The sequence below is a fragment of the Dipodomys ordii genome, unplaced genomic scaffold, assembly GCF_000151885.1.
Source record: "Dipodomys ordii isolate 6190 unplaced genomic scaffold, Dord_2.0 Scaffold128, whole genome shotgun sequence".
NCBI lineage: Eukaryota > Metazoa > Chordata > Mammalia > Rodentia > Heteromyidae > Dipodomys > Dipodomys ordii.
In genome coordinates, this window is record NW_012267344.1 from 1,503,144 (window position 1) to 1,519,247 (window position 16,104).

Here is a 16,104-nt window from a genome sequence, read left to right on the forward strand (position 1 = left end):
CCATCCATTCCATCCACCCATCCATCCATCCATCCATCCACTCATCTATCTCTCCCTCCACCTACCCACCCACCCACTCATCCATCCATCCATCCATCCAACAATCCACCCATCCATCCATCTATACCTCCACCTACCCACCCACCCATTCATCCACCCACCCATCCATCCCTCCATCAACCCACCCATCCACCTAGGCCCCTGACCCGATCCAGGGTCATCGACTACCGGCATCAGTTCCGTCCTGTCCCAGAACGGGGGTGGGGGGGGAAGGCAGTCCCCACAGGGGTGTTGGGATGGGGCCACCCATACCGCTCCTGGGCGCGGCCCTCTGCTTCCTTGTAGGCATCGCTAGTATGGTGGTGGCCTTCTTCGTGTCCACGTACTACAACGTCATTAACGCCTGGGGGTTCTGGTACATTTTCCATTCTTTCCAGGTGAGCGGTTGTCCAGACAAGACCAGGAGCGAGAAAGGGAGAAGACGTAGGGCTGCAGGCCTAGGGATGTGTGTGTGTATGTGTGTGTGTGTGTGTGTGTGTATGCCAGGTTTTGGGGGGAGCTTGCAAGTGCCAGGAGGGGCCGAGGGAAGCAGAGGTGCTCAAACCAAGAGAAGGGTGCCTAAATCGGGGAGCCATGGCCAATTTTGGTGGTGGTGGTGGTGGTGGTGGTCCTGGGGCTTGAACTCAGGGCCTAGGTGCTGTCCCTGAGCTCTTTCCCTCAAGGCTAGCCACTTGTGGTTTTCTGGTGGTTTATGGGAGATCAGAGTCTCATGGACTTTCCTGCCCGGGGCTGGCCTTGAATGGTGATCCTCTAGATCTCAGCCTCCTGAGTAGCTAGGATGACAGGTGTGAGCCACCAGCGCCCGGCATAGAGAGCTTCCTATTTACTGTATGGAGATCCTCAAGGCAGCTGACTTGCAAACACCACAGTTTCATTGAGCTCAGAGTGCCAAAAAGTTTCTTCAAGTTCTAGATCAGATGAGTGTTCTCTAGATCATCAATGGTTTGGCCTCTTGTGAGGCCGGCATTTGGTGCTGTACCATTTGGTCCAGTCTCATGACGAGAGACAGAGGGAGAGAGAAAATATTTAGGACACCTCCCATCTGGCTCATTCAACCTTCCTCTTCTCCTCCCCCCCCCATGACGGCTTGATCGCAAAGGACCCCCTGCCGTGGTCCGTGTGCCCACTGAATGCAAACCGCACAGGCTACGAGGAGGAGTGTGAGAAGGCCTCATCCACGCAGTATTTCTGGTACAGGAAAACCCTCAACATCTCGCCGTCCATCCAGGAGAACGGGGCCATGCAGTGGGAGCCCGCGCTGTGCCTCATCCTGGCCTGGCTGATGGTGTATCTGTGCATCCTGCGGGGGACCGAGACCACTGGCAAGGTGAGTTGAGGTGCATGAAGGGCCCTGGTCCCAGGGGTGTGTGTGGGGAGGGGACCCAATGTCTCTGCTCTCAGCCACAAGCCAGAAATGAACGGCACTGGGTGCCGGTGGCTCACGCCTGTCAGCCCTGCTACTCAGGAGGCTGAGATCTGAGGATCATGGTTCAAGGCCAGCCCGGGCAGGAAAGTCTCTTTCGCTCTCCAACAAACCGCTATGAAACTGGAAGTGGCGCTGTGGCTCAAATGGTAGAATGCCAGCCTTGAGCTGAGGAACTCAGGGACAGAGCCCTGGCCCTGGGTTCAAGTTCTGGGACTGACCAAGAAAAGAGTCTTCAAGACTCTTATCTCTGATGAACGGGCAAAAGCCAGAAGTGGAGGTGTGGCTCAAGTGGTAGAGCATAAGCAAGAGGAAGAGGCCCTGAGTTCAAGCCTCAGGACTTACCAGCCAGATTTCAGAAGAAGGAGACTCCCGGTAGAGATGTATGAGTGACATAACACAGAGACAGGAGTCCCAAGCTCTCTTCTGTGATTTGTTACCCTTTTTTTTTGGTTGGGCGTGGAGCTTGAACTCAGGGCCTGGGCGCTGTCCCTCAGCTCTTCAGCTCAAGGCTAGCGCTCTACCACTTGAGCCACAGCGCCACTTCTGGCTTTATGTGGTGCTGAGGAATGGAACCCAGGGCCTCATGCATGCAAGGCAAGCACTCTACCACTGAGCCACCTTCCCAGCCCCTTGTGACCCTTTTCTGAGCATACAGCCTAAACGAGCCAGTGCTCCTCAACACAAATCGTTTCTAAATACCTGTTGTAATTCTCCTTTTCAACTTGAGCATTCCTTGGTCTGCAGAGAATGAGAACATTCGCCAATCCGGCTTTGCAGAGCTTCTAGCCGGGGACAAACTAAGACACAAGAAAGGGACCCACTGTAATAACTGAAGTCCTTAAGTCCAAAGCACTCCTTGTGTAAGGCCCGACCTGCAAAAGCAGAATGCAGGAGGAAGCCAATGCCAGAGACATCATCAAATTAAATAAATTATGTATGAGAGTCCCTCTCCCCACTCCCCATATATATGAAGAAATCAGACCAGGGACGGATGGCTCACGCCTGTCATCCTAGCTCCTCAGGAGGCTGAGATCTGAGGATCGTAGTTAGAAGCTGGCCGGGCAGAATAGTCCTTGTGAGAATCTCAGCTGCAATAAACTACTCAGGCAAAGCCAGAAGTGGAGCTGTGGCTCAAGTGGTAGAGTGCTAGCCTTGAGCCAAGGAAGCTCAGGGACAGTGCGCAGGCCCTGAATTCAAGCCCCAGCAGTGGCAAGAAAGAAAAAGGAAGGAAGGAAGGGAGGGAGGGAGGGAGGGAGGGAGGGAGGAAGGAAGGAAGGAAGGAAGGAAGGAAGGAAGGAAGGAAGGAAGGAAGGAAGGAATTTAGCACCGTGGGAGATGCAGAGATGCTGTCGCTGGAGGGTTGATTTACTGCGAGTAACACATTCACTGTGTGTTATTTTCTCCTGACACTGGACACAGGCCTGACCCCAGGGGATTGGTTCTACACATCTGTCAGGTCTGGCCACTTCCTCTCATGCGACAGAGGTGGGGGGGGGGAGTGGTGTGAGGACAGAGAGAGGAGATTCGTGACAGCACACTGTGGGAAGAGGAAAAACTAAGCTCAGAGTACAGACGTGTGAGGTTTCAAGAGAGGAAGAATGAGGTCTTGGGAGAGAGAGAGGGAGGTGTGTCATTAAATGGTCAAATTAGGGCCTGCTGGGTCAGTAATTTCTTCTAGGGCTTGATCTCAGGGCTTGGCAGTCTTGCTTAGCCAATTTGTAACTCAAAGCTGGGTGCTCTACCACTTGGGCCACACATCCACTTCTGGCTTTTTTTTTGCTGGTTCATTGAAGGGTCACAAAGACTTCCCTGCGCAGGTTGGATTCAACCCAACCATCCTCAGATCTCAGCCTCCTGAGTAGCTAGGATGACAACTATGAGCCACTGGTGCCCAGCTTTCTTCTCATTTTTTTCTTTTTCTTTTTCTGTCAGTTGTAGGGCTTGAACCCTGGGCCTGGGCGCTATCTCTCAGTTCTTCAGCTCAAGGCAAGCGCTCTACCACTTGAGCCATTGAACCGCTTCCGGTTTTCTGGTGGTTCACTGGAGATACGAGTCTCACGGAGGTTTCTGCCTGGGCTGACTTGGAACCGTGAGCCTCTCAGATCTCAGCCTCCTGAGTAGCTAGGATGACAGGTTGAGCCACCAGCACCTGGCTCTTTCTTTCTTTCAATGGGAGAATCCTGGTGGTGAGAAACCCAGGTACCTAAGAAGCCAGCAGGGCAGTGCCTGAAATATATCCTCGATATGCTGTCTCCATCCACCCGGAAGACTGACGCTGCCCTCTGATTGCCACAGGTGGTCTACTTCACGGCCTTGCTGCCCTACTGCGTGCTCATCATCTACCTGATCAGAGGCCTCACGCTGCACGGAGCCACCAATGGGCTGCTGTACATGTTCACTCCCAAGGTTTGGGCCTTCCTGTATGTGTACGGCCGCCATCTTGCAGGAGGGGCTGAGAGGAGGGAAAGATGGAGGCCGGTGTGGGCCTCTAGGTTGGGTGATAAAGGAGTATGTTTCACATCGGGGAGGGGTGTTGGGCTACCTCCTTCTAGCTCCTCTTGCTGCCTTCACTGACCCCAGACAGCTCTCTTCTGCTCGGTTCCCTTCTGTCCTCCCTGCTCAAGTCTCCTCCATACCCCAGCCAGACTCTCCTCTCACCTGATCACCACAGGCTCTGGCATTTCTCCCTCACATCCACCTGTCCTTTCCCTCCAGGTCCCTACTGTCTCCTCTCCGGGCCCCTCTGGTTGGGACTCCTTGGGGAGGGGGCCCGGGCTGGCTTTTGAATGAGTAATTCTAGTGCCCAGAAGCAGATGCATGTGGCAGCTTCCCCCAAACGCTACAGCGAAAGCCACCTTCGTTTCAAAGGCTTCCTGAAGCCATTGCTGAAGGAAGCTCAAGCCTTCCTTCCACCCCCTAGGCTGTCTCTACTGGATTTCTGCAGGTTAGATGCCTGCAGGGCTAAGTGGGCAGATCCCAAGCTACCTATGGTACGTCACAGGCTAGGATTCCTCCTAGCCTGAGTAGTTGGTCAGCGGGGAATTCACGAGCACAGGCCAGGGTCGGGAGAGCTGGGCTAGTTCTAGCACCTGTGTGCTAGGATCAGAGACCTCTGCCTCTGGGCCTTGCTTCCTCTGGCTGTGAGACCAAGGGATCCGAGACCAGGGCTCATGGGTCTTGTCTCTGCTGACCTTCTAGCTCGATATGCTGGTCAACCCGAAGACATGGATCAATGCAGCCACACAGATCTTCTACTCTCTGGGCCTGGGGTTTGGTAGCCTCATCGCCTTCGCCAGCTACAACGACCCCACCAACAACTGCCAGAAACACGCCATCATCGTGTCCCTCATCAACAGCTCCACCTCCATCTTCGCCAGCATTGTGACCTTCGCCATCTACGGCTTCAAAGCCACCTTCAACTACGAGGACTGCTTGAACAAGTGAGTGAGGCCATCTTGGCCTTGGGAGTTGGGGTCCCCAAGGTTCTAAGCAGAAAGGAGAAGGTCAGGGATGGGCAGAGGTCACCCAAGCTGGAGTCCTTGAGGGAGGGGGTCTGTCGCAGACTGCCAGCATCAACATGATGAGTCTAGACCAACACAGAATTGACACGAATTAACATCCATTGAAATCACGGGATCTGCCTGTTGGTATGGCAGTTAAATAATGCTACCTCTACATCGAGTTAGTTCCTCGGTGGCTTGAGCCACATTCAAGTCCTCTGTCCCCACAGACGACTAGACAGATGGTGGGACATTTCCACCCTCACACGGCCCCACTGTGTGAGTTTGGTTCCCGTGGTAAACCCCATTTCTATCGGAGATGTCCAGCCAAGTCACCCACAGTCATCTTGTGCTTTAGAAAGGTCACTGACCAGGCTGGGAAGGTGGCTCAGCGGTAGAGTGCTTGCCCAGCATGCTTGAAGCCCCGGGTTCAATTCCTTAGTACCACGTACATGGAGAAAGCTGGAAGTGGCGCTGTGTGGCTCAAGTAGTAGAGTGCTAGCCTTGAATTCAAGCTCCAGAACTGGTACGATAGATAGATAGATAGATAGATAGCCCTAGAGCCTGGCACTAGCAGCTCACGCCTGTAATCCTAGCTACTTAGGAGGCTGAGATCTGAGGATCATGGTTCAGAGCCAGTCTAGGCAGGAGAAAGTCTGTGAGATCCTTGACTCTTAAGTTCAATTAACCAGCAAATGGCTGGGAATGTGGCTTAGTGGTAGAGTGCTTGCCTAGCATGCATGAAGCCCTGGGTTCCATTCCCCAGTACCATGGACACAGAAAAAGCTGGAAGTGGTGCTGTTGGCTCAAGTGGTCGAGCACTAGCCTTGAGCAACAGAAGCTCAGGGACAGTGCCCAGGCCCTGAGTTCAAGCCCCTGGACTGGCAAAAAAAAAAGTTCACCAGCCCACAGATTCCCTGATTCACATAGGCAGGAAGGAAGAGGGGTCAGCCTTGAACTTGAGCTACTGCCTTTCCCTTCAGTGATCACACTGACGGTCTCTAATGCAGGGTGATTCTACTGCTGACCAATTCTTTTGAACTCGAAGATGGCTCTGTAACAGCCAGCAACCTAGAACAAGTCAAGGACTACCTAGCCTCCACTTACCCAAGCCAATACAGCCAAGTGTTCTCCCAGATTAAGAACTGCAGCTTGGAATCAGAGCTGGACACGGTAAGGCCCTGGGAAAATCCGAGTGGCTTCTGTCTGTGAGAATCGGGAAACTGAATTCTCCCCCCCTGCAAATGAGAAACAAGAGATTCAACTGCCTCATTTGACTCCTTCTTTGGAGTTCTTTCCTTCCTTTCTCTCTTTCCCAGCTTTTCAAAAGAGGAGAAAGTCCTAACAGGCTTCATTTGTTATGTGATTGGAACAGAATGTACTAAGCACCCAGTGCTCCCTGTCAGGATGCATTTTCTTGGAAATACTTTGTCACTTGGGGTTTGGAATTTGTTTTCCTTTTGCAACTTGTAGTACCATTGTGCTATTTCCATAACGGGTGATCAAAATCACCCTTCTACGGCTTTCTTCGTGGATTTATTGGCCAGTCGTGCATCTTTTGAGAACTATATGTACAAGCCTATTTGTTGATGACATTTTTGATTCCTTTTGAGTTTTCAGTGAAGCTTGCTATAGCTCTTGGATATTGTCATATATTCTGGATATTAATGTTTTCTCTGGTGAAACCTGGATATTGTATTCGATATGGGGTGATTGGATAATATTATTGATTATAGGGTATTATAAGAACAAAGCTTGACTTCGAAGCTATAGATATAGTGGAAACATCATAGCACTAGCATAAAAAGTCACATAGACCAATCTAGGTGGGTGCTGGTGGCTCATGCCTGTCAATCTGGCTACTCAGGAGGCTGAGATTGGAGGATTGAGGTTCAAAGTCAGCCCCTGCAGGAAAGTCTGTGAGTCTCTTATCTCTCACGAACCCACCAGAAAACCAGAAGTGGTGGTGTGGCTCGAAGTGGTAGAGCTCAGGGAGAGTGCCCAGGCCCAGAGTTCAAGTCCCAGGATGGGAAAAAATAATTAATGAATAATTAATGAAGCTGGGAAAGCTGCGGTTACAGGACACCTAGTCATTCACAGTATTGGAAGAAGAATGCATCCTAACAGCATTTTATTATGTTTTCATTGGGAATGTATGTCATCTGGGGCATGAGAGGTCATGGAAAATGACAGAGTCCTCTATACATTTTCACTGCATGAATTCTACACAGCACCCATTTCTTTTCTTTTTTGGTCAGCTGTGGGGCTTGAGCTTGGAGCCTGGGCGCTGTCCCTGAGCTCTTCACCTCAAGCCGAGCATTCTACCACTTGAGCCACAGCACCACTTCTGGTTTTCTGGTGGTGCATTGAGGGTAAGAGTCTCATGGACTTTCCTGCCCAGGCTGGCTTTGAACCGTGATCCTCTAGATCTCAGCCTCCTGAGGAGCTAGGATGACAGGTGTGAGCCACCGGTGCCTGGCCACAGCTCCCATTTGTAATCGGTCCTGTTGAGCAGGGCAGGTAGAAGGTACAGGCCAGAATGTGGCTGTTCACAGCCATTTCCAAGGTCCTCTACAAGATGCTTAGCACCGGATGCATTAGATCACTGGTCTCTTGGGTGCATAACGGGTCTCTTCCTCGCCACGAGCAGGCTGTCCAGGGCACGGGCCTGGCCTTCATCGTCTATACGGAGGCCATTAAAAACATGGAGGTGTCCCAGCTGTGGTCGGTGCTGTACTTCTTCATGCTGTTGATGCTGGGCGTGGGGAGCATGCTGGGAAACACCACCGCCATCCTCACCCCTCTGACAGACAGTAAGCTCATTTCCAGATACCTGCCCAAGGAGGTCATCTCAGGTGAGAGTCGGGCAGCCGGCAGAGGGGAATCCGGAAGTGATGCTGTGGCTCAAGGGGTAGAGCACTAGCTTTGAGCTGAAGAGCTGAGGGACAGCGCCCAGGCCCAGAGTTCAAGCCCCACAACCAACCAAAAAAAAAAGAGAGAGAGAGAAAGAAAGAAAGAAAGAAAGAAAGAAAGAAAGAAAGAAAGAAAGAAAGAAAGAAAGAAAGGAAGGAAGGAAGGAAGGAAGGAAAGAAAGGAAGAGAAAGAAAGAAAGAAAGAAAGAAAGAAAGAAAGGAAGGAAGGAAGGAAGGAAGGAAAGAAAGAAAGAAAGGAAGGAAGGAAGGAAGTGGCTGGGAAGGTGGCTCAGTGGTAGAGTGCTTGCTTTGCATTCCTGAGGCCCTGGGTTCAATTCCTCAGCACCACATAAGCAGAAAAAGCTGGAAGTGGCACTGTGGCTCAAGTGGTAGAGCGCTAGCCTTGAGCTGAAGAGCTGAGGGGCAGTGCCCAGGCCCAGAGTTCAAGCCCCACGACTGAAAAAAGAAAGATAAAAAGAAGGAGAGAAGAAAGAGAGAGAGAGAGAAAGGGAGAAAGAGAAAGAAAGGAAAAAAGAAAGGAGAGAGAAAAGAAAGAAAGTGAAAGAGAGATAAAGGAAGGACAGAAGAGAAAAAGAAAAAGACAGAAAGGAAGAAAGGGAGAGAAAGAAAGAAAGGAGGGAAGAGAGAAAAGAAAGAGAGAGATAAAGGAAGGACAGAAAAGAGAAGAAAAAGAGAAAGAGAAAGAAAGGAAGAGAAAAGAAGAAAGAGAAAAGGAAGAAAGAGACTAAAAGAGAGAAAGGAACAAGGAAGGAAGGAGGGAGGGAAGGAAGGAAGGAAGGGAGGAAGGAGAGAGGGAGGGAGGGAGGAAGGGAGGGAGGGAAGGAGGGAGGGAGGGAGGGAGGAGGAGAAGCAGGAGGAGCAGGGGCTGAGCAGATGGTCTCGTGCCCCAGGTCTGCTGTGCCTCAGCAGCTGCGCCATTGGCCTGGTGTTCACCATGGAGGCGGGGAGCTACTGGTTTGACATCTTCAATGACTACTCGGCCACGCTGTCCGTGCTGCTCGTGGTCCTGGTGGAGATCATCGCCGTGTGCTACGTGTACGGGCTGAGGAGGTGAGCAGGCGGGCCGCGGTCCTCTCCCCCCCCCCCAACTCCACACGGATAGCACTCATCCTCAACTTGCAGCTTAATGCTGCTCTCCAAGTTCCTTCCCTGTCCTCAGATCTCAGTGAATCACCTTCCCTCTGCCTCAGTGTGTATGTGAATAGCTCCTTCCTCTATTTCTTGTATTTGTTTTTCCCCCTTTGCATCACGGGGAGGCACCCTGAACCCCGTGGATTTCTGGGCCTGAGGTATCGCCCGTGATCAGAGCCTTACAGGGCACACCAGTCCATCAAAGGGCTGTGGTGGGAAGCGATGGATTTCTAGGTGCTGGTTGATTTCCCATAGTAGCCTGGAGAGGGTTTTCCCGGCTTGCTTGTGGGGGGACACCGCCATCTCGTGGCCATTCAGGGTATTGCAGGAAGTCCATCGGGGCCACCAGACCTCTCCATGTCACAGTCAGGTGTAGCAAAGCCCGGGTGGGAACAGCAGCCAGGGAGGGAACTGAGCTCTGCTCTGGTGGCTCTCTCCCAGCTCCACGCTGCAGGCCTTCCCCCAAAGGCCAGCCCACCACGAGATGCCCCCATGTCCCTCATGGGTAGAACGCCACAGCCATCCTCTCCTTCCTACCCCAATGCCATCCCCCAGAAGGGATCGAAGAGGGGCACTCGGGAATTGGGAGAGAGGGTTCTCTATCCCAGGAGTGGCACCCGGGATAGAATTTTCCTGGGTGCAGGGGACCCTGCACCCCCTGACTTCTTGCTACATGAACAATGCAGAGATCTTCTCTCCACATGGTCCCAATAGATTCGAAAGGGACCTTCAGGCCACAACGGGTCGCACGCTCAACTGGTACTGGAAGATCATGTGGGCCTGTGTGAGCCCGCTGATCATCGTCAGCCTCTTCCTCTTCTACCTGAGTGACTACATCCTCACAGGGACTCTCCAGTACCAAGCCTGGGATGCCACACAGGTACCACAAGGCCCCTGCAGAGCCTCCCTGTGGCCCTTTCCCCACACAGTGTCCCCACAGAAGTCCCCCCTCAGCCCCGGCCCCACACACCAGGGGTTCCACATCGGACAGAAGGACACACAAAGCTACTCAGGAGGCTGAGATCTGAGGATCAGGGTTCAAAGCCAGCCCAGGCAGGAAAGTCCATGAGACTCTGATCTCCAGTGAACCACCAGAAAACCAGAAGTAGCACTGTGGCTCAAGTGGTAGAGCGCCAGCCTTGAGCTGAAAAGTTGAGGGACGGTGCCCAGGCCCAGAGTTCAGGCCCCACGACTAACAAGGAAAAACAAAAAAAGGACCCCCAGAGCCTTCCACAGAAAGTTCTGCTGTGGCTCATACCCACAGGGCTAGCCACTTAGGAGGCTGAGATTGGAGGATTCCATTTCAAAGCCAGCCTGGAGAATCTATGCTGCTCTTATCTCCAAAAAAAAAGAAAAGAAAAAAAGAAGCTAAAAGTGGATGGAGCTGGGGCTCAAGTGGTAGAATGGTAACCTTGAGCACAATAAACTCAAGGACAGAGCCCAGACCCTGAGTTCAATCCCCATGACAGATAGAGAGACAGACACACAGACCAAGAAAGTTCTGTTCTAGACAGAGCAGCCCTGTGCTCAGGTATCCGAGCTGATCTTCATAGGTGGCTCTGCTCACCAGCTCCACACCCAGGGTGACCTAGGTACAGCTCCACAAGCCTGTTCCCTGTCCAGCTAGCCGGAGGGGAGGGATGGGCAGTCATGATGGAAGGATGGGAAGGAAGGTTCCACCCTCCTGGTCATGCTCTGTCTCTCCTTCTAGGGACGGCTGGTGACGAAGGATTACCCTCCCCACGCATTGGCCATCATCGGGCTGCTGGTGGCCTCTTCCACCATGTGTATCCCACTGGTGGCCTTGGGGACGTTCATCAAGCGCCGACTCAAGAGCAGAGGCCCAGTCCCCATGGCCTGAGATCCAAACCACCCCCCCCCTCATCTCCTTGCCCTCCCTGGAGATCAGAGTCGGCAGCCACTTGCCTTGGTTATTTGTTATTGTTGGGGGTGGTCATGGGGCTTGAACTCTGGGCCTGGGTGCCATCCCTGAGCTCTTCAGCTCGAGGCGAGCAGTTTACCACTTTGAGCCACAGCGCCACTTTTGGTTTTTTTTTTTTTCTGGTGGTTCATTGGAGATAAGAGTCTCACAGTCTTTCCTGCCCAGGCTGGTTTTGAACCACAGTCCTCTGATCTTAACCTCCTTAGTAGCTAGGATGACAGGCGTGAGCCACCAGCACCTGGCTTTTTTTTTTTCCTTTTTAAGCACTTAATTCCAAAGTCCTAGGCCTGCCAGCCTCCTCAGTCATAAAGAAAGACAAAAAAGGTGTGGAAGAGAATGACCCCTTCTGGAAAAAAAACCCACGCACCTCGGAAACACGCCGCTCCAGCCCCCTGCTGGCCAAAGATCACACGAGCGACTTCCAGATTCTTGAGGGCCAATCTTGAAGATAAAAGTTTCCTCAATTCTAGAAAGAAAAAGGAAAAAAAAAAATCCGAGACTTAAGGTGCACTGTGAGCTGAAATTGGACGATCATCCTCACCATGCAAAACTTAAGTGATCTGGTATTTTGCTGGAGGAAACACCAAGATGTTACAAGACAATCTTATTTTATTTTAATTTTTGGTTGGCTGTGGGGCTTGAACTCTGGGCCTGGGCACTGTCCCTCAATTCTTCAGCTTAAGATGAGTGCTGTACCCCTTGAGCCACAGCACTACTTCTGGTTTTCCAGTGGTTCACTGGAGATCAGAGTCTCACAGACTTTCCTGCTCTGGCTGGCTTTGAACCACAATCCTCAGATCTCAGCCTCCTGAGTAGCTAGGATGACAGGTGTGAGCCACCAGAGCCCAGCTAGAAGGCAATCGTTTTGAGATCAGTGTGGGGAGGTATTGAAGTATCCCAGGTAACTTATGGCTGGGGTCCAGCTCATTGTCTTTTTTTAATTTTTTTTAAGTGACAGTCAATGTGCAATTTCCCCGTCTACCTCCTAAACGCTTTCAGCCATGAAGAAAGACTTTCCTTTAGGATTCCCGAAGAAGTCAGCTTTCTCTAGTTTAAATTCACTGGGACCAATGTTCTCTATAAAAATCGCCCTAGCTAAGGGTGTTCAAAGCCACAGGAGGAATCACACAGCTCTTCCCCCTTCTCCTCCCATCCATGGGAGGTGCCAGAAACTTCTGTGAGAGTTGACAAGACTGGAAGCAAACTACCCCCCCCCCCGCCTCAACTTCCTGCTGATATTTGGATGTGGTGGTCAGCGAACGTCCCTTTGAAACCAACTTGTAATTATTTATCTGTGCATAGGAGAGTTTTCTAAAAATGTACATAAATCAGACAGAGCTGAAGATATATTTATGATTATAAGCATTAACCCATCAGAGAATGTGTGTCTGGTTTTTGTTTTTAACTGCTGAAAAAAATAAATCCATCCCAGCCATCCCAGGGAGACCATGTGGACTCAGGCACGTTCAGAAGAGGAAGGAGGTTTTATTAGTGGGGCCATCTTGCCCATAGGAGAAGAGAATATGGCGTCTGCCCCTATCGAGGTGGTAACTCATAACTCAGGCTATAGGTAGAGAAGGTATTCTGCGTGTGCAGTTAGGTTTGGGTAGGGAGTAAGAGTCCGGAACGCTAGGGCAGGGAGGAGCTCAGGTCTGGGGGGAAAGGTAGGAGTGGCTGAGGACCTGAGGTGGGGATCATGCTAACATTCCCCCCTTTATTGTTTAGTAATCATAACTAGGGGTACCAGGCTGGGAGTCTGGGCATAGGTCGTTTCTTTTGGTGCTGTAAAGGAGCAAAGTAGTCCGGGGTTCCCTGATTAGTGTTTGGCTGGGTACCATCCAAGAAGTCTTTGCTTGACTGGTTGGTAAAGATCTCATCTTTTCCGTGAGAATACGCATCTAAAATGCAATGTATAATTAGTAAAAGGCAAACATTTATTGTTAGCAGGCCCAAGAGAGAGATAAGTCAGGGAGGGATTGATTCCCAGAAGGGTCTATCAAAGAGCTGAGATTGGGCTGGGCATCACTGGCTCACACCTGTCATCCTAGCTACTCAAGGAGGCTGAGATCTGAGGATCACAGTTCAAAGCCAGCCCCAGCAGGAACGTCCGTGAGACTCCTATCTCCAATAAACCACTCAGAAAACCGGAAGTGGCGCTGTGGCTCAAGTGGTAGAGCCCTTGCCTTGAGCCGAAGAGCTGAGAGACAGCGTCCAGGCCCAGAGTTCAAGCCCCATGACCAAAGGGAGGGGAAAAAAAAATCTGAGATTGCCTTCCTCATCTTGGATTGGAAACAACATGGTACCTGACTCCCCATATCTTGGAGGGGAGGAGTAAGACATTTCCGGCTTTATCTTAGGAGAGGGAGGAGAGGGAGGAGGAGGAGGAGGAGCAGGAGGAGGAGGAAGAGGAGGAGCAGGAGGAGGAGGAAGAGGAGGACGAGGAGGAGGAGTTAGCAGAGATGTTTAAAGGTACCAGAGCCAATGATTCTCTTTTGGCTACTTCCTGCTGGCTCGGGGCATTGAGGAATCACTGGATCTGGGGTCTTTAGGGTCTGGGTCTGTGCTGGGCAAAGCAGGGCCGTATAAAGTGAAGTCTCGGGTTGCCTGTAGTAACAGAATGGCTGTTATCCTGTTGAAAGGAAACCTTGGAGAGGCATGATCAGGCAAAAGGTTGAGTCTTTCCAGGGCTGCTACACCAGCTAGGGGCTGCTCTTGTCGATTGCTGTCTAGTGCTTTTGTGTTCAACTTCAGACCATTTTTTGTTGTTTTTCGTGTGTGTGTGTTTCTGTGTATTTCCCAGTGCAGCTGTGGAGCTCATTTCCTTTGTTTCTGCATGTATATGTATTTGTTTATTATTTTATTTCTTGGTTGGTTGTGGGGCTTGAACTCTGGGCCTGGGTGCTATCCCTCAGCAGTTCAGCTCAAGGGCGAGTGCTCAACCACTTGAGCCACAGCGCCACTTCTGGTTTTCTGGTGGTTCCTAGGGGGTAAGAGTCTCACGGACTTTCCTGCCCGGGCTGGCTTTGAACTGTGATCCTCAGATCTCAGCCTCCTGAGTAGCTAGGATGACAGGTGGGAGCCACTGGCACCCGATGCTGCATGTATTTATATTTGATGGCTGAGGATCAGTCAAGTTCCTCTTATGGCACTACCCCATTCCAGCCATCCCTGGTTCCCTCGTCTTTCTAACCCCTGACCAGTGGCGGCCTGGAAATCCTGGGTCCTTGGGTGCTAAACTTTGGTGAGTGTTCCCAGGCCTAGGCGCGCCCAGAGGCTTTGGCTCTTCCTGCCCCTTCCTTTGGGCAGCCTGGGCTGGGATTCAGGGTGTATGTCACTTGGCTGACCCTTGTTGGTGGCTGTGGGTCTCTAACTTCAGCTATGCCTTCCCCCCCATCCTTGCTGCGAGACACTCCGGATGAGGGCAGGTGGGGGACATGGGACCCCCCAGCCGACCCCCCTCCTTCTCCTTTTCTCCCTGAAGCCATGCGGGCAGGTGGAGCTGGTGGCCAGGGAGGAGCTGGGGTTCAGTGCTGTCCCCCGTGGCTGGCTGGGGTGCCATCCTGCAGGGGGAGGTGAGTGGGGTCTGGGTGGGGTCCCCCAACTCCTGGGACCTGGTCCCTGATGGCCATGATCATCCACCATGCTCCTTGGGTTTGGGGCGCTGACACCCTACTCACAGATGTCTTCCCCCATTTCCCTCACCCCGCCTCGGCCCTGGCACCCCAAACTACCCACACCTCAGGCAACCTCAGCCACTCCAAGGAGCCTCCATTTGTTCCCAGAATGGAGTGACCATGACCTTTCTCAAGCTCAACAACCCAAGATGGAAAGGGGGGCAGCTCCAAGAGCTGGGTGATGTGATAATCAGCAATCACCAGGAGTGGACTGACTGCAATTGTTGGTCATTGTGGAGCTTGAACTCAGGGCCTGGGCACTGTCCCTGGGGGGGCTTCTTTATGCGCAAGGCTAGCACCCTACCACTTGAACCACAGAACCACTTCTGGTTTTGGAGTGGCTCATTGGAGCTACAAGTCTCATGGGGACGTTTCTGCCCAGGCTGGCTTGGAACCGTAATCCTCAGATCTCAGCCTCCTGAGTAGCTAGGATGACAGGCGTGAGCCACTAGAGGAGCATCATGGAGTATACCCTGAAGGAGTATAAAACGTTGAGGGACGAAGTGGTCTTTTCTGGCTATTTTCTGCTGGCATGAGGGTACTGGGGAGTCACGGGGGCTGGGGTCTTCAGGCTCTCCAGGTCCATGCTGGGCAGGGCGGTGTAAGGAACTCCTCCGGTTGCCTGCAGTAATGGCCTTGATGTGCTCCCAGTCGGTGTCCCGAGCAAGGGCTGTAATCCTGTTAGGAGAGAAACTTGTAAAAAGTGAGATCAGGCAAAAGGCTGACAAGGCGGCAAGAACTAGGTGAAATGAATGACACAGGAAAACACACCTGGGCACAAGGCAGAAAAGGTCCCTTTGGAGCAGAAGCCCCATTTTAGCCCATTACAGGGACGGAGGTATTTCCAGGTAACTGGACTAGAGATGTCTGGACTGTATAGTATGGATGCGGAAGTCGAAAATGGCAGGTGACAGAGGCAAGACTCTAAGTTCCTGTCCAGTTGGAAGGTAGGTAGACAGGTATTGGATAAGCAAGTTTATTAACTATTTCTTCTGGTCTCCCAACTCTGGTTAATTTTGGAAGGTCCCCAACAAATCGTGTGTGTGTGTGTGCGTGTGCAAGTCCTGGGACTTGAACTCAGGGCCTGGGAACTGTCCCTGATTTTCTTTTGTTTTTTTTTTTTTTTTTTGTCGGACATGGGGCTTGAACTCTGGGCCTGGGCACTGTCCCTCAGCTCTTCAGCTCAAGGCGAGCGCTCTACCACTTGAGCTACAGCGTCACTTCCTGTCCCTGATTTTCTTTTGTTCCTGATTTTAGGAGGATTGGTTGTAGCTTTTCCCCATTCAGTATAATATTGGCTATTGGTCTGTCATAAATGGCTTTTATTGTTTTTAGAAATGTTCCTTCTATTCCTATTTTCTCCAGAGCTTTTAGCATGAATGAATGTTGAATTTTATCAAAGGCCTTTTCTGCATCTGTGGCGATAATCATGTGATTC

The 16,104-nt window shown here is 51.7% G+C and overlaps 2 protein-coding genes across 2 annotated transcripts in view; one reads left to right on the top strand and one right to left on the bottom strand.

The window, feature by feature from the left end:
- The first annotated feature begins 347 nt into the window (after positions 1-347).
- LOC105996275 (sodium- and chloride-dependent transporter XTRP3A) lies at positions 348-11,074 on the top strand. Its single transcript, XM_013030293.1, has 9 exons — positions 348-437; positions 1,160-1,387; positions 3,782-3,892; positions 4,685-4,926; positions 5,997-6,159; positions 7,637-7,841; positions 8,810-8,969; positions 9,765-9,930; positions 10,762-11,074. The coding sequence occupies exons 1-9, from the start codon at positions 357-359 to the stop codon at positions 10,909-10,911; spliced, it is 1,506 nt and encodes a 501-aa protein (XP_012885747.1). The 5' UTR covers positions 348-356; the 3' UTR covers positions 10,912-11,074.
- Positions 11,075-15,183: 4,109 nt separating this feature from the next.
- The window catches only part of Snrk (SNF related kinase), a 36,528-nt gene continuing 35,607 nt past the window's right edge, over positions 15,184-16,104 (bottom strand). The window contains exon 9 of the mRNA XM_013030230.1: positions 15,184-15,344. Within this exon, the coding sequence (XP_012885684.1) occupies positions 15,184-15,344 (161 nt within the window). The remainder of the gene's footprint in view (positions 15,345-16,104) is intronic.